We start from the raw sequence: 19,511 nt of genomic DNA, 5'->3' as shown, positions 1-19,511 counted from the left end.
TAAAGAAAACAATAAAATAGTATATTATATAGAGATTGCTTTAATTTAATTTATGTTAATCAAAAAATAAATATAACATTGTTTTTGTTTTTTGATATTAGGGAATTAAATTTAAAATGTTATTTGACATCTATTTTAAAAGTATTTAACTATCAGTTAACATAAAATACTTTTTAATAGACTTTAAAACTAATAAATAAATAATTAGCAATTGTTAACAAATATTGGTTCAAGACTACACAAAATGGCATTTCTCAATGGCTTAAAACCTGGAGAATAAAAGCAAATGATTCCCAGTCTTCACAAATAATTTTTACAATGAGAAGAAATATATGATCACCGGTACGGCTTAACGATGTTTTAATCCCTTAATCTACACAAGCGAAATATTTAGGGATACACTTTGACACAAAACTAACTTGGAAGTACCATATTTTTGCAAAGAGAAAAGCACTTGGTATCAGACTGCAGGAGCTCTACTGCATACTGAATAAAAGTTCAAAGCTTTCAATCGAAGATAAACTTCTTATCTACAAAGCTATACTTAAACCAATCTGGACTTATGACTTTGAACACTGTGGAAGCATATATTCAAATATAGAGATTATCCAATGTTTCCAAACAAAAACCCTTAGAATAATCTTAAATGCTCCTAGATATATGACAAATGAATATATAATCCGTGATCTCAACATCCCCGTAGTTAAGGATGTAATAAAAAGTCAGGCCAGAAATCACAAAAATGCGTATGCTATTTTATCCCAACCACTTTATTAGTAGAATTATAGCAGAAGGAAGAACGTTCACTCGTCTCCGCAAACATACGCGACAGGAACTTTAATCTATGACCGACTTCAACAAACAGATGTGCTACTGAGCACACTCCATTCAAGCCCACAAAAATTTTAAATATTTAGCTGCACAAAATTTTAATGATATTGCTTCTGTATTTATTAAAGTTAATTAGTTCACAATTTCACGTAAATTGTACATTAAGCACAATCATATAATATGACGAAATTCACAAATTAAAATAATCGAAGACATAATATATGTCTAGATATTATACATATAAAAAAGTTTCGCTGACAATTACTTTCTTTGGTTTAGCATTTTTAATGGATAAAATTAAATTAAAGATATTTAATGTTAATTTTTTTTGTGGAATGTGACGCGTCTTATGAGGAAAAGCAACTCTAAGGGGTTCGAACAGTAATGAAGAAGCAACAACAAAATTTTGATTAATTTATTGAAATATGGCTGACCATACAAAGCTGTTTCGACTATTGTCAAGTGCTCATCATTTGCGATCTTAGGAAATATTCGAATTCGAACAGTAATGAAGAAGCATTACTATTCGAACCTTTCTAAAGAAAAATTTGAAAAATAAAAAATAATACTTATTTCTTATTATTGACTAAGTATGCGCATAAGCATTAAATTAACTCCTTAAAAGAGAGTACTGTAATGAAGAAAATTTTGGCTTTCCCGAATTATTTTCAAAGATTCTGAATTGTGTATGTTGAACATAATAGATAAAAAGCGAATAGTTTTCAAATAAATTATGAACAAGACAAATGCTTATAAATGCAAAGCCAATTTTCACAATTACGAATCTATCTAACTAAATACTCGTACATTCTTTTTCAACGCTTTGGTGGTGCCTAACTGTCTTCTCTAGTACGAACAAGTTGTTGTTTCCGTTGTATGTAAAGAGGTAATATATGTTATATAAGCAATAAGTAATTGATATCGAACAAGTAAATATTTGAATCTAAAAGCGATAAAGAGACAGGCAGAGGTTTACTGTGTGTTTTATGAATTTTTTTCCTAACTTTTATTTCATTTAACATGTCGGTGAGCAGTTCTTGCTTGTTATATGAATAAATTTGTCAATGACAAATAAACGAATAGATTTTGAATAATTCAATGATAGAAAATTATAAGAAATCAGAAATAAATACAATTAAAAGAATTAAATAAACCATCAATCAGATAGCTTGGAAAACTTACCGAAGGTTTCTCATTTCCTCCGGAAAAAAACTTCTTTTCGTCAATCTTTGTTTTAATTGTATTGTCAAATTTAAAAGAATGTTTTCAAAAAATAATAAATTTGTGGATAAAGTATTTTTTAACTTCTTTACAATTCCTATTTTGGTTCAGTTATTTTCTAGAGGAACTTAGTCTTCCAAATAATTTTAAAACTTTTGATTTTATATGGCAATATAAGAATTGGTCTAACTAGTGCTATAATCTAATCTTATTTACAACTCATTGCACTTAACGTACTAATCTTCTGTAATTTTAGCAATCTCCTAATTTCAACGATTTCTCTTTCAATTTTTACACATTTTCATGTTAAAAAGTTAAGTTTATGAAATCGTATCAAACATTTCAAATCAATTAACTTAAAATTAGTATAAGGTATACCAACGAGTTATTATTTAATCATTTTAAACTTAATATCTGTAAATAACTTCAACTCTGAAAGCTAAAAAGTGCTACAATTTGCTTATTCATTACATATAATTACACTCTTAATTACAAAACAACAACTTAATATCAGAGTTTGTCATACTTAAAGCAAAATTACTTTATTAATAACACATTATCATTAAAGATGTAGATTTAACGCCGATAATAGCTAATAATCACAAAAACAAAGCAAAAAAATTACATAGCCTAGCCAATCGCATAGCCAAGTTGAGTTCATAAATTAAAGCTTGCAAGTAAAATCCGTCCTGCCCAGAAGTTGTGCAAATCACAATATAAACCTGTCTCTACTAGCTATTATTTCCTATTATTTCCTATTAATACATAAGTTCCATTTAAGTTATATACGCAAACCACTAATGACAGATTATAGAGAATTCGAAGATTGGTACTCTACGATGCAAAATCATGTTATCTCCCAACTAATAGAGCTGCGGTAAAGATAGCAAAAAAAAAGTGATTCACACTTTAAATCATCGTGTTCGTATATATAAGTTGTTCAGATATATATTAATTTGTTAACAAAAAAAAAATCACATTTATTGTATATAATTAAAATTTAAGTAATATAATAATCATATAATCTATCATCGTGAAATTGCCTCAAGCACTTACGGGAATCACTGATTTATCAAACATTTTTATTTATTAAATGATATGTATATAAATTAATATTGTCATGCAACTTAAAGATATCGATTATACTATTAGTTAATTGACTAATCAACTAATCAATTAACTGATGCATTTTTTCTACTCTATATTTGTTGTTATTGGGATTGTTCGTCATGAGTAAAACTTAATTGTTACACTTGTTTTTAAACAATTTGTGACAAGATTGTGACTTATAACTATCAATTGAATAATCTAAAGCAATTTGTCAAAATTTATTAAATTTAATTAATATTGTTTACACATAAAGTAAATTGCAACCACAAGTTTTAAGAAAATGAATATACAAATTGGCCGTGCTCAAGATAACTATAATTCGTAATTGGACGCATAGTGGATTGATTACCAGATGCAACTTTCAACGTAGTTTTCATTAAAAAATTTAATAAATAACTATATGCTATAAATATAAATAATAAAAACTATATATTTATTAATTAATCATAATAATAATAAAGTTTTATTTATCGCTGATGCTTCAACTATGGCGTATTCACAGAAGCGGAATGTCCACGAGTTAACATAACGAAGAGGAGGAGGTGGAATCCATAAATCACTTTCTGTCATTCTAGATTTATCGGATCTGATTAAGTTTATTTGAAAGATGAAATAGTCTAACGATGAAAATACAAGCAGTTATAATTGAAAGAGTAGTTCGTCTTTTCCTGCCACATTAGAGAAACCGAGTAATCATCGAGTAAAAATTTTATGTATTATTACGTTCTCTCTGACTTAACCTTACGTATTTAGAACCAAATATTATATAAGTCAATTAGCGGTAATAAGAAGATTATAAATTTGTCTTCTACCCACTATTTCTACAAATGTGAAGTGTCGTCATACGACTTTCAGGTCTTCTCTTCTAGAATTTTTTAATTATAAAACAAAGTTCTAGTATACAGTAAACATTTTTTTTTTCATTTTTAGTGACCAATGCAGCTAATTCTTTTTCTACGTATTTCAGTGTTAATATCTTCCATATTCATTAGAGTCCAAAGCTCATCGTTCTATCTTATATTTTACCAAAATATTCCAAAAATTCTGCATAGGCAGTCTGGTTTTTATTTTTTTGATTGCGAGTTAAGCAGTGATAACATATAACACATAACAGACACTGCTGTATTGTGTAAATGAGGTTGATGTTCAACTGGTTTTATCTAAATATCAGCTATATTTTTAATACCATATATCAAAAAGTTATGAAAAAACTAAGGCTCTGTTTATAACGCGTAAGTGGAGACAGAACCCGTCGAGAGTGAGAGTGGGGGATACGGTAATAAAGGGGGAGGATAGCATTAAATATCTAGGCAACAGGGTGGACAAATGATTCTTCATTATCTTCAACCGTTATTCAAAAATGAAAGTCTCAATGCTAACAACAGGAAGCTGTTATATGTATAACCAAATAATTCGACCGTCACTTCTATATAGATGTGTAGCGTTTAGCAAAGCCTCAAATACTACTATTCGCCAGCTAGAAATTGCACAAAACCAGGCTCTGAGAAGACTTTTCAAGGTAGTGTAGTACATTAGGACGAATGGCATCCTCAGGGATCTCAAGATTGATCTGATCAAAAAATATATAAGGGATAGAGCCCTGAAATTATTTACGAAAACTGACAGGCATACCAACACCGTGTTATTGAATCTCAAAATGGTTACAGGACTTTCGAGGAGATATTGCAGATTTGAGATCAATTATTGTTTAGTCTGATAAAGTGATAAACAGTAATCCAGTCAAGGCGTGCAGAGGGGTTGTGAAGAAACCTTGCAGTTAATAGAAAGTAAAAGTGCTCAAGAGCAGTGGCTCAACTAGCCACAACAAAATAATATATTTTTTTGTTATCAAGTTAGTTTGCTTATTATGAAGACATAACTTATATAATAACTAATTGTCATCGCACTTCTAGTTATTAAGGTTATAGTGAAACTGTTTTGATTTTGATGTCACGTGTTATATTGTGACACAATTTTGCATTAATATACGTAAATTTTAATTTTTTAAATTTTAATTACTCCTATTTGGCCCAGTGTAAGTTCATTCGTATATCAATAAGTTGACATCTCAATCAATAGCTGTTCTGTATTTTCAACACATTTAGTATAGTAAATAATCAATTAATCATCACAAAGCTTTGCCTTCAACACCGGTCATATCAATTTATAAAACGATTTTTTATTTCAACCAATTGAACCAAAATGAAATTTTAAGTCGAAAATAGAAGCGGCAACGAATCTCATGCAATTTATTGTAAGATATTTTTTTGAATAATAATTTTTTTTGTCTATTGAATATTTAATATCGATTGAAATGAATCTTAATTTTTTGGATCTTTTCCTACAAAGCGCTGCGAAGAAATGCAGTACACGACAAACGGCAGTCTGGAACATCGCTTCTAGCCGCAAAATATTGCAATCGCTTTCGGTTTGCAGTTTTAAGCTTAAGTAGATTTTATTTTTTTTTGTTTTTTTTTTGTTTTTGTTTTTAATCCAACCTTTTTCATTTGGCATAATTTTATTTTTTACTTCGTTAGTTTTTTCTTTTAATTTTATATATTTTTGTTGTCCTCGTATCGCAAACTGTCATCATTTTCAAATTATTTCTCGTAGAATATCTAATCGAGATTCATGCATGATCACGGCTAAATTGCTTCCAGTGCTCCGTGCATGGAGCTCACATCATAGTCAAACTAGCAACTAGCAATGCTAGTTGATAGGAAAGCCACCGTTCCGTTCCAATCGTTAAAGTTGCTGAGTAGCTGAGTGGCTGAGTTGCAGAGCTTCGTCGTGTGATTTTGTTTTCTGCTACCAATGTTGTTCTTGTTGCTGTTGTTGCTGTTGTTGGTGCAGTTGCTCCTTTCGTCAATTGCAAGTTGAGTTATGTTGTGTTGAGTTTGCCATGAGCTGCAACGGTCTGGCTAGTGAAATCAGTCCAAGCGAAATTGTTGTAAAACAATTGTTTAAAGTAGGAACGTGTGCGCTCGTCTTGATCTTATAACGTTAACGTTAGCTCCTTCAACTTTTCAGAGTTGCCAGTAATTTCTTATTTTACTTTTACTATTCTAAGAAAAGGTTTAATTTTCTTTTATGTTTGTTGCTCTCATTTAATTTAAGCTTCTTGTTATGTACGTACAATTTATAGACAGATATGAGAGACGCATCTTCTATCATCTATCCAAGTTATCTAAATATGTATACGTCTTGAGTTCATAAATTACCTAGAGTGTACTCGCTTAGAGTGAAAAATTTTTATATATTAAATATACATATATACATATATGTATGTTAAAATATTTGTATATAAAAAATATAATAGAGATTTTATTACTTCAATTCAACTGATTAACGTAATTTTGAAACATTAACCCAAAGGGCACATACTATTAACTTTTTTCTCTTATATATAAAAAATGTTATCATTTTTTTAAATAATTACGTCATACATTGAAATAGCTTTAAGTTTAAATAAATTAAATTGAATTTGTCTTAAATAAAATTGAATTAAAAATAATTTGTTAAGAAAAAAACTTAGAAATTTAAATGAAAAAAAAAAATTCTTTCTAAAAACTAAGTATTTGTACTAACGAATGTATGTATTTGTATATATATATATATACATATATTGGAAAAAAGGACCCATATCATTAATTTATTTTGCTTCTCAATGAATTAACATACAGACAGTCAAGCTGTTTTAAAGTCCTTGAGTTCAGTTCAATTTACATCTAGGACAGTTTTTGACTGTTACATATCTCTAAACGAAATGTCGACGTAGCTCAATATTTCTCTAATCTGGGTCTCCGATCATAGGGATACTTGCGACAATTGCAGAGCATATAAGCTAGCCAGAAAGGGTGCTTCAGAACACCTAAATAATCTGGGCATATCGCTAACATTATGCAAATTATTATTGAGTTCTTTCTGTAGTGAAATATTTAATAAAAGATGGAAAGACCCAACGATATGCAGGCATCTGTATGCAATCTGGCCATGTTCCGATAAAAGGAAATCTCAAATTCTCATTAACATATCCTGTAGAGATATCGGTTTATTTACAGGTCACTGTAAACTTGGGAACTATGCTAGAAGATTAAGTCTCCCTTTCAACCAAATCTGTCGCAGCTGCGGGGAACACGATGAGAGTGCCTCTCATCTACTATGTTTTTGCCCAGTTCATTTTATGCTTCGCCAAAGGTTTAAGGTTTTAAACCATGAGTTTTTTTTCCTATATATACGGTAACACAATGGGTCAATAGGCCTAAGTGAATCCAATAGGAATCGGCGGTATAACTTAACCTAACCTAAGTAAAGTACACTTCACACAAAAAGAACAATAACAGCATTTAAAAAGTACACGCAAAAAAATAACAGAGAAGTCAGAAAAACAGAGAATAAATCCCTAAGATTATTTAACAAATTATATAAATCATATATTGAAAATATTCTACTAATTTTAATTTTAATTTTAATACTTAATATTTCGCTTCAATTATGTAGTATCTCGTTATTTTTTTAAATAAAACATATAAAAATATATCTACAACTAGGTAGTTCGGTGGAGTAGAACAAGTTGAACTCCTCCGTGATTAGGTGCTTTACTCTTTTTTTTTTATGCCACAATTCTTGTAATTTTTCTTAGAGGATTAGACGTTTTACGATCAGCTAATTTAAGGCATGACCTCTAGTTTTTGACTGATTTCGATGTTGGGTAGAGTTAAATAATGCTTAAGTCTAGATCTGATTAAGTCTGGACATAGTAAAACAACAGATATCCACAAGTAAGTAAGCCCATTTTGTAACATATTCAATATCTAGACTTTATTACGTTAATAAATGGTGTTAATAGATTTTCAAATATAATATAATTCAAATTTTGCTTGGTTACACAGTGCACTTCAATAAACGAAACTTGCATTAGGTTGATGCCTTTACAATGTATTTTTTTTTTTTGAACCAAATTCGAAATAGGTGAGAAATCATAATTATATATTTTATAAATAATGTATGTTTACTATTTTAATCTATATAGTATGTCATTATAGTTTTAAATAATGCTGATTACTTCTAGATAATCATGTACGTCATCATGTTTTGTATACAGTTATTATTTGCCCAATAATTCACCAAGTCCAAATAATTCCACATTGCCGTATGCTTTTAAAATTGCACCTACTCTTGAATCAGACACAAAGTCAAAGTCGGAGAGTGGAATATGAATTCATTTGGCATGAAACTTGGATTCTGCAGCCTGCTGTGCCTTTCTGCATTCTGTACTTTGTATCTTCAGGTGTATAACTTGTTTATTTTTTACAACTTTGCCAAAAGCTTCTGATGATAGAAGAACTCGTACTCGTCTTACTGTCGGTCGAGTGAAAAAGCATGCAATTGCATTCTTATATGCTTTTTATTACGAATGCAAATGCCGCAAGCCAAACGTGCATAAAATAGTTAAGTAGTTTATTTTTGATTCTCCTCTGCTAATCAATTCTGTTATTCTGCGTATACTTCGATATCAACCAAATTGAACTTTAACTTAATTTGAATTCATCAATTTATTTACTTTTGTCAGGATTAAGAGAATTATTTAATTGAACTGTATTAGGCCTTTTCTCTCTCAGTAGTTAAATACATCTAAAACCTGAGACTTTAAAGTGCGACTTTAACCTATTTAAAGCACTTCTTAGGAATGAATTTTGAATAAATTTTAGTCAGGGGTAAGTAAATGGTCAATAGATGAAGTTCCCATTTTAATAAATAAAGGCAGATGGTATAGGCAAATATGATTAATTTTTAGTAAACCAAACTCATCTAAGCCAGAGATTTTAGATATCCACAAGTGTTAATGAAAGGAATTGTATAAATTTAAGAAATGCATATTAATTGAGATACAATATTTAAAAAAAAAATACATTTTTTGTTATTGTAGATTTCTTTGTTACTGTCATTTCCTTACTTGGTCCATTGGCTTTATAATTTCCAACTTAATAATCAATAACATAAAATAATTGTTGCATGCATAAGTTGTGATTTTAGATTCAAATTGTTTATTTATTTAGGCCTTAGACTTATTTAGTTAGCTGCTTCATTTATTTGATTTGATTGGTATTGTGTTTTGGCCAGCAATTGCATACAATTGAATATCGTAATTCGTGTTTTTAGCAACTCACGATTTTCCCTCACAATATGCAAAACTTCACATAACCACATGTGCAATAGTCTGGCGGATGCATGCCCGTTCTGTCTGCGAAATTGTTTCATTGAGTTGGATTTGTTTGCTGCTACTACATCTCGGAGTCGTTCTCAATTGAATTATTGCTTCCACATCATAAAAACGTTGTGTAATGCGATTTAACGGCGGTCAATTATCGAATTGACATTTTTATTAAATTAATAAAACAGAAATTGTTGACTTGTGATCTTTATTTTGTTCAATTTCGTTCAATGTTGTCGCTTGTCTACTCCTCCTTGTCGAGGTTTGGTGAATGCTTATAAATTTCCTAAATAGAAGAGCAATATAAGTATATCTTCGCAATTTCAGTAGTGTCATCAATTAACACTTTGTACCCATGAGCTATTTAATTAGAAGTAGTTAATTAAAAGCCTCAATAGGAAATATATATTCGAAGCTAATAGAAGTGATCTTAGCCAATAGAAGTGATCAGTTTATTTTGTAAAAAGATACTAAAATTCTTTTAAAATGGCCAAACTACAGTATGAGCAAATCTAATAAGTTATTTTGTTGTAAATATATATATTTGTCAGTAAAACAAATTGGACCTACAAATGACAATGTACTCATATACCAAAATATTACACTAGGCAAGAACCTATGGCTAGCATTGATAAGGATGAAGATAAAATATTTTATTCTATTTTATTCTATTCTATTCTATGTATACATTACAAAAACAATCAAGTTAATAACAGATGCTGCAGCAATAGAAAAAATATACCAGGTGCAAAATATATATCTTCTGCTTATAATAGAGGTAATAGAGTTTCGAGTTGAAATTTATTTTTCTTCCTTAAAATTTTCGTTTTTTCTTTTATTTACTATTATTATTATATAATTATTATTTATGCATAAAGTAATTATAAACCAAAAACCTCATTAAGTTCTATATAAAATTATATATAAAAATTAACGGCCTTATTCATAAAAAGTTATAGTAGGTTTGTAATACATTTTATCAAAAATGTTATTCATAAACGTTATTTAACAGTGTTATAAAGCATTTATAAAACTCTATTCATAAACGTATTTTAAAGTTAAAATGCTGTTAAAATGCTGTTAAAATATGTCAAAATTTATAATAGGTTTATACCTTCTATAACAGCATTTTAAGTACAATTTTTGATTGTGTAGTAATTTTTATTGGGTGAATTACAATTAAATATGGATGCCATAAGCATAATTAAAGAAATTGGCGAGTATTTAATTTAATTTAAAAATATATAAACAACGTGGAGATCCGTTTATGCTGCGTGATGATGAATTTCAACTGAGGTACCGATTTTCAAAAAAGGGCGTAGAAAAAATAACTGACTTAGTGAAACAGGACTTAACGTTTGATAGTAGAGGCGCTGGAACTTCCACAAGATTACAAGTTCCAAATGTGATTGGTGCAATTGATTGCACGCACATAAAAATTAAAAAAGTGGGTGGAGATATTTCCCAATATTATATAAATCGGAAAGGGTTTTATTCATTAAACGAACAAGTGCGTATTTTTAGTACCTTTAAAATATTTACTTACATTAAAAAACAAATTATATTTTGAAGGTGATATGTGATGCAAATTTAAAAATTTGCAATATAGTCGCAAGATGGAGAGGTAGTACGCACGACTGCCGGATTTTCGATGAGTCAATTCTTAAAGAACAGTTAGAGGCAGGAAAATGCAAAGGGCGCTTGGTTGGCGATTCAGGATACAAACTTCAACCATACCTATTCACTCCAATACTGAAACCACAAAACGCAAAAGAAGATCGATACAATGCTGCACACATTGCCACCAGAAATACAGTTGAAAGATGCTTTGGTGTGTGGAAGCAAAGATTTCGTTGCCTTCTAGATGGATTGAATATATCATTCTAGATGGGTTGAATATATATCAGTATTGCACAATCTTGCAGTTACAATGAAAATGTCTCCAAAATACCTTATAATGACAATTTTTCTGCGGCTATCAACTTTAGTTTCTTATCTGACTGTGAAGAAATATGTGATGATAATTCAACAAATCGAAAGAAACTAATGTTATATTAAAAATATTTATCGAAAAAAACTTTTAATGAAATTGCAAATTAAATAACGATTTATTAATCATAAACAAATCTTTTAATTTTTATTTTTGTGCTGCATTAATTCATATTTCTCACAGTGTTGTAAAATGTTTTGTGTTTAACAGCAATGTTATTAACATTTGTATTATAGTTATCAAAGGTTTATAATACGTTTATGAATAGTGTGCATTATAAGGCCATTATAAAGTTAAAATACATTTTAACTAAAATGTATTTAAAAAGCATTTTAAGAAATTTTTATGAATAAGGCCGTAAGACTATAACAATAGTATCGCAGAGATTAAAAAGTTAACTTAATCAACTTAATCATTTAATCAATTTAAAATATCTATGTTCAGTATATATTTGATTATACATATTCTATAGTCTTGAATATAAATACATTTGATTTTCTTTATTTGATTAATTTTTTATTTCCAATAATGCATATTTTTTATCTGTTTCTTTAAGAGAGATTGGATTGTGTGTCTCAAAGATATTGCAAAATACACACGTCTCTTTGTATTCCTTGTTTAATATATGTATATGTATATATATATATACGTACAAATAATTTCGCCCTCATAAGCAATAAATTTTAAATTCATTTCGTAGCCATGTTAAGCATAAATATTCACACCTCTTCGCAAAAACCTTTTGGGCACATTTAAGTACTGAACATAAAAATGCCTGGACCTCATCAGAATATGGCAATATGCAGTTAAACTTATTCATATAAGAGAATTGATAAGTTAAAAAATAAACAATATGACAAATTTTTAATATGAAGACGTTACAAATTTATGACTGAACCAACATTAACAACATACAACATCCAACAGACAACAGAGAAGAGAAACCAACAATAACAACTCGAAGAAACAAATAAAGAATCAAGGGGACCAATTCAAAGGAGTATCCAAGTCAATTATGTGTGGCTACCATTTTTTTTTATATACATCGTTTTTTGTTTTATTTACATATAGAAAATAAATAATCTTTTAAGTGATTTTAATTAAAATAACTTATATTAAATAATTTACAATAGTGATTTACAACAACAAAAAATTTATTATTTTTAGTTAAATAAATTTTTGTTTTTTGGAACTATTTCTGGTATTTAATTATTCGTAAATAATTCTTAAGACTGCAAGCACCGAGAGCTGAGCTTGTACCCAGTCAATTTTGAAGCTTAGAGTCAATGTTCATTAGTGCATTGTTATAACTGACTATAATATTAGGGGTGTTCACGACCTTGAGTAAGGGGCTCGGTAACAGAGTAACTATTAAAAGTAGACTAATAGTTAACTAATAGAATATATATAAAATATTATTTCCAATATATTTATATTATATATTATTAAATATTATTTTCTAATAAAATATAATAATTCTAATATTCTAATTCTAATATATATATTACAAAACAAACCATTAAAACATAACTAATCTGAAATATATTATAAAAAATAATGGTGTGTTTGTATATTTATCTGTATCTCTATTTATAAACCAAAATTTTATTCTAAGGATTTTTTTAACTCAATAAATTTTTGCCCAAACCTGAGGTGTCTTTTTGAACTAATAATTTAAATAAATAAAATACATATTGTGAAACTTAGCAAATGCTAATTAAAAACTCTATATAAGTTGTTAATTAAATTAATTTGTTACATAAAAAGAAATAAAAAATGTTCATTCTTATTTTTGCAGCAATTAAAAAATATAAAGCAAAGCTGAATTAAATTCATTTTGATTAAAATTATAATATTGGAAAAAGAAAATAAATTCTTACAAAATGGTTCTTGTGCTGAACGGCGTCTTACAAGATGATTGTCCGATGGACACAACAAGCCTTTTTCTGCAACATCCCGTTTACAGAGATTATGCCCAACAGTTACTCTCCATACCAACAAAATCAGTTGGCCCCATAGGTTTGCTCTACGTAGGACAGCGTGAAATGGCTGGTACTGCGCCGCATGACAAAAACGTCAGCATAATTGGAGCTGATGATGCGACAACATGTATTATTGTTGTTGTGCGACATTCAGGTTAGATATGCAATACCAATATTAACTAAATTATATAATATATTTATATAAATATAAAAAAAGAAATTATCTACCTACCCACAATCTGCTTTATATACAATTACTTTTTATTGTTGAACATGTTTTAAGCCAAACCATTTTCATTTTTCACAGGATCCGGAGCAGTTGCTTTAGCCCACTTTGATGGCTCTGGGGTTGATGAAGCGGTGTGTGCAATGGTTGCACGTGTGCAGGAGCTTGCCTTAGGCTATCCAGAAGGACGTATTGAATTACAATTAATTGGTGGCTACAAAGATCCACAATCATATGGTGAAGATGTTTTCTACAGCATAATGCGTAAGTTTCAAAGCACACCACCTTCTGCAAAGGTCCTTTATTATGATACATTTTCATTTTGTGTTTGTTAAGGATACAAACTTAAGACTTTAAGTTTCTTTCTTTGTCCAGAAATAGGAAACTTTTTATAATTTTCTCTTATGTTAAAGGTGTTTTTAATAAGTTAAAGAAAAATACTTTTAATTAAATATTTTTTATTTTCTATTGTACTTGAAACTGCAACATTTTCAGTTAAAAACAAAAAACTTAAGAAACTAAATTACAAATAAACTTATGCATCTTAAAATAGTTGAAGGAATATATCTATATAATATACTGTGATGATATATTTTATTATGAAGAAATTATTGGATTTAACTTTAAAAAATTACAAATGAACAATCGTCTCACTCGATTGAAATTATATTCCATCTTTTTATATGTTTATATATGTATATGTGGATATACGTGTATTTTTACAATTTATTTTGACTTTCAAGATGTTTCCACAGTAGGCAAAATTTCTTTTGAATCAAAACATTTTAATTTAATAAACATAATTATAATAAATTAATCATATCTACGATTATAATAATTACAACTTGTTATAGATCTCTAATCTTTAAAATGCAATCTTTCTATACAATCGTCTTCTCTAATAAATAATGTTAAGTTTTATCCTATCCACAAAATTTTATCCTACAGGAGGGACATTAATTTAATTATGTTCATCTAATTCAGTGTGACCAAAGTTCCGTGAATCTAATATTAAACAATCTTCTATGCAGTTCTCAATAGCAATATATCTACATTTCTTCGTAAAACTACTATTATTAAATAATAGGCTTTGGATGCACCCCTACCTAAAAGATCTTTTGTGCGCCTATAGGCCCAACTAAACCAATTCTACACTATTTATGAATCCGTTATTGCTGTTGGCTTAATTTCACCTATTTCATTTGGGACTAAGATCGCGCTTCCAAGGTAGTCAAGTCTACGCCTTGCCGCCGTTCAGGAGTTGCATAGGATATGTTCTGATGTTTCCTTCTCCTCATGACAGATTTGACAGGAATCACTTTATACTGCACCTATAATCTTCATGTGATAATTAAGTCTACAGTGTCCTGTAAGAAGTTCAGCGTAGATTGCAATATCGTTTCTGTTAAGGTTCACGATAGCGTCAACGTTGATGTGTTCAGGATCAGTGAATCTTCTTGACTGCCACATGCCTGTTTGGGCTCACCAGTGTTCAAGTAGATTTTGTTTCTCCCGTTCACGTAATAAGTTATTTGTGAAGGTATTTGTTACCCCGCAAAAGGGTTCTGGATCAATGAAAGGAGTACATGCACCCCTCTTTGCTAGGGAATCTGCTATTTCATTGCCATCATTGTCCCGGTACCCACATAAGAGTAACATAGTTCCTCGATAATAGGGTATTGAAAAGTTCAAAAGCATTTCCAGATTGAATTGATTCAATTTGGATCTTTGATTGGATCTTCGTAAAAATACTCAATCATTACTTAATACTCAATCATTTAATCAAGCATGTTTATGTTGCTTTCGGTAGTATAAACTTTTTTCACAATTTCTATATAGTACATCAGATTTGTGATATACATTCAACTGCTATCAAAGCACTTCTTCAATTGTGTTATACATTTCCACTTATATTTAATAGTAAAAATCTTTTAACTCATTGCAACCCAAACACGCATACAATGTCATTATAACACTACCCCAAGCTACAGGCTTATTTATAGATATATGGTATATAACATCTTTCATGAACCGACATTAGTTCTGGGAGGTTTTATTTCATTTAAGTAGTTCTTTATTCTTATAACTTAATAACTTAATATGAATTAACAAAAAAATTTAATTTACAGAATCATTCCACAAACATCACCTCGAAATTGACTTAACACAGGCCTGTGTTGGAGACTTAAATACCATTGTACGCGGTGACATTAATTTCCCCATCATCTATGGCGTAGGTGTAAATATAAATACCGGTGAAATATTTCCAGCTACTTTCCCAGAGAGAGGTCCAGATAGGCAATTAAGAGATGCACGCATTTTTATGGGAGCACAAACGGTAAATTCTAAATTATTCATATATTATAAAAATGTAATGCAATTAATAAAACAAAATCAATAATATGCGTTGTGGTAACTTTTGCATATATGGTATTTATTGTGATATCATTCTTTAAAAGATACATGATCTTTGACTTCTGTAAAAATATAAGAAACCGAACAATTTTAAATTGTATCAAATACAATTTTAAATTATATATACCATATATATTAAAAAAAACAAATATATATTAAAATGTGTCTTATATATTGAAGGTACTTGATGTATACGACTCTTCTTTGGGAATGCTACGTATTGGTCCATTCAATTATGATCCACTTCGTGGTGTAGATTTATGGCTATCACAAACTGATGAATTTATTTTACAGCATTTATCCTCAAGTCCTGATGTGGAACCACCACACTTTGCTATGCATGTAATTTATTTATTAATTATTTATTTTAAATGTGATATTAAATATACATATTTTACTTTTCATATTGCAGATGCGCGCAACCATTAAATTTATACAAGAGAACCAATTTCCCGCTATTACTGTATTCAGAGATAATCGGCCACGCTATTATAGACGCGATGAAACTACGGGTTACTGGACCATTGTTAGATATTAAATAAAATTAAAACAACAAATTGGAAGCAATTATTTGAAATGTATATAAAAGTAAAATTTGTTGTTTAAATTATTATATTTAAATATTTTAACTGTGAGTGCAGAAAGCCGAAATTTTTAAAATGAATTGAATGTTTTCACACTTTGTTAATTATAAATACATAAATCGAAATGAATTTTTTTGCTTAGTCAATTTTATTGTTATTCTATATTTTGATTTAAAATAAAAATTACATATGAATTAAAGCAATTAAATATAGTCGAAATGTTATGTTAATTATTAACTGATTTAAAATTAATCATAAAATATTATAAGGCATATATATATATAACCGCATAAATATTAGACAGTACATGGTGATATATTTGACTTCTGAGATAATCTTTATAATATTATTTTAATTTAAACATTAATTTCAAAACGATTTTTTTTTCAACTCATTAACAATATTAAAACATTCTTAATATGGGTCAGTTTTAAAACCATTGCATTTGTAACAGCGAAAGATACGTCAATTTATATTGTAGCTGTAGTAACACATTGTGGAAAACGTGAATGGCACTTGATAGTCTACAAAGAAGATCAGTTTTGCAAAGTAGTAGACGCGGTTAGTTCTGGAGCTTTCTTCATTAAATATTACTTCCTTTAAATTCGTAAGTCTCTAAAAAATACAAAATATACTTAATTAATTTGTATTTTTAATATATCTTTGTGCTATAAACTTTTTATCTTTTGGGAGTGCTGAACGGCGCTTAGTCGGCTAGCTAAGCCGGGATGTAGACCCGGCCGTTCTTAGATCCGTTATCTTTAGTGAACAACACCACTTTTTACATACTGAATCCCAGTTAAGTTATAATAATACTGCGGAAAAGAAACTCATGTTAAAGAAAATATAATGATTTAGTAGTTTGCCATATAATCTGACTCATAATATTTTTGTTACTTGTTATTATAATAAATAATTATTATGTTTTTAATAATTTAAAAAAAATGAAATAAAAATTATATTAACAGTTTCAGTCATATTTGACCTGTAGTATTGATAACATGTGATTTTCTGTGTTTGTTTCACTATTTTAAAATCGGCCTACATATATATTGTGAAAGAAACATTATATTCCTGCAAACAAAAAGCGATAGATTTTTGAATTTTTATTGTTTTAATTCAAATATACGTCCATAAAAAGAATCTACTTATATTAAATGAAAATAATTTGCCTTTCAAAAGTGATTAATTTTATAATCGTAAAATAATTAAGTTCATAACATTTTTAAACTTTATTTGTTCCTTGTTTACGTAAAAATGGTTTTTAGTTTAAACTAATTGTAAATATTTGCATTGAAAATTAATTTAAATTTCATAAATGATTGATGATTGATATGTTCATTAATCAAAATAAAGTTACATGTTCTTAAATGCGCCTTAGTAAATGTTAAATCGAAAAATTTGACTTACAACAATTTATTTATCAAATTTTGTTACGTTTCTAAAACAATTAGTAATTACTATGAAATTTATACGAAAATACAACTAAAAAGTATCACTAGTAATGGCTTGGCTTTTAGGTTAATCTTAATGTAATAGTTTGTATACAATTTAGTATATACGAGTATAAACTCATATTTAAAAATAAAAATCTAATTATCATAATTATGTATTCATTTATTTAAATCCTTGCAGTGATTGGAAGCTAAAGAGTCTGTCCTCTCGTAATAAACTGTATAGTCAAAATTAATTAATCAAAGCGAATCAGTGTAAACTGAAGCACGAAAGACACAAGGAAAAACAGTTTTAAATGAAATTGCCACTTTTAAAAATGTTTCTTCATTTTTAAATTACATATAATGAAATTAATAGTTGAAAAAGAAGGTCTTTTGACTTACAGACATTACTCAATTATACGAGTAGTCCTAGAAAAGAACTAAATAGGTTGAAATAGGCAACAAAATGACACAAATTGAGATATATTGAAAGTGGTACTTTCATATCCAGGTAATTATATAATTAAGAAAATTTATCTGCGCCAAAATTGACGAAATTTAAGTTTTTTTATCAAAACAAAAATATAATTGATATATGTCTTTTAGCAATAAATGGGATACTAGCGGAGCACTGCGACCATGATTGATCTTTTGTGCTGCAACAGACCCTAACCAAACAGAAGGCATTCCGTTTTCTGAATGAAAGCCAGAATGTCGGCCATTGAGAACCTCCTAATGTCAGAAGGGGAAAGTAGTTCTCGATCCAGTGACCTCCTCCTGGCCCAGATCAAAGCTCAGCAGCCACAGAGAATGTGACTGGAAGTCTTGTCTGTTTAGAAGCAAACGACTACGCAATAAATAAGTACAGTGGTCGTCCAGTATAACGAACGCTCGATATTACGAATTTTCGATATAACGAACACCCAAAATATTTACATTGATTGTTCTATATAACGAACGAAAAAAAAATTCTGCTCCATATTACGAACAAAAAATTTTTTGTTTCTTATTCGTTTTTGTTTTATACAAATTATGCTTTTGAATATAATTTTACTATAAAACTAGCATTATTCAGCTTAGAATATGCATGTAATTGTCCGTTTTTTTTTTTCTGAGAAAAATGCCTATATATGGCAAAATGCATATATGCAGGCGCCACTGATCTGTTGTTCACAAATTCAGTTTATCATATACGAAATACTATCCAGACATACATATGTACATATTAAGGTGTTTATAATTAATATGTATTTGTTTGAAAATATCATTTAAAAATTAATTTTGACAAAATTAGCTGTACTAAGAGAACTACAAGAAAAAGCTGTTCAGAAAAGTCTTGAGTGTAGTAAAAAACAAACAAAAAATAATGATTTTTTTTACTCTACACTATGATTGAATGCGTCCTTTCTTATAAATAATTTTTGTAACAACCGAATAAAAAATACTTTTAAATAAATATATACTCGTACGTGTTTATAAGTTAATTTATGAACTCAAATATA

The 19,511-nt window shown here is 28.8% G+C and overlaps 1 protein-coding gene across 1 annotated transcript; it reads left to right on the top strand.

Annotated features, from left to right (window-relative positions):
- The first annotated feature begins 13,175 nt into the window (after positions 1–13,175).
- LOC119679927 (protein N-terminal asparagine amidohydrolase-like) lies at positions 13,176–16,589 on the top strand. The gene is made up of 5 exons (XM_038092520.1): positions 13,176–13,502; positions 13,656–13,838; positions 15,704–15,912; positions 16,170–16,331; positions 16,402–16,589. The coding sequence occupies exons 1-5, from the start codon at positions 13,250–13,252 to the stop codon at positions 16,525–16,527; spliced, it is 933 nt and encodes a 310-aa protein (XP_037948448.1). The 5' UTR covers positions 13,176–13,249; the 3' UTR covers positions 16,528–16,589.
- The last annotated feature ends 2,922 nt before the right edge of the window (positions 16,590–19,511 follow it).

This window comes from Teleopsis dalmanni, chromosome 2 (genome assembly GCF_002237135.1).
Source record: "Teleopsis dalmanni isolate 2A chromosome 2, ASM223713v2, whole genome shotgun sequence".
Taxonomy (NCBI): Eukaryota; Metazoa; Arthropoda; class Insecta; order Diptera; family Diopsidae; genus Teleopsis; species Teleopsis dalmanni.
This window is presented reverse-complemented; position numbering and strand designations above follow the sequence as displayed.

Coding starts and splice junctions, on each gene's coding strand:
- LOC119679927 (XM_038092520.1), top strand. CDS start 13,250: ATGGTTCTTGTGCTGAACGGCGTCTTACAAGATGATTGTCCGATGGAC. Junction 13,503..13,655: donor TGTTGTTGTGCGACATTCAG/GTTAGATATGCA, acceptor CATTTTTCACAG/GATCCGGAGCAGTTGCTTTA. Junction 15,913..16,169: donor TTTTTATGGGAGCACAAACG/GTAAATTCTAAA, acceptor TATATATTGAAG/GTACTTGATGTATACGACTC.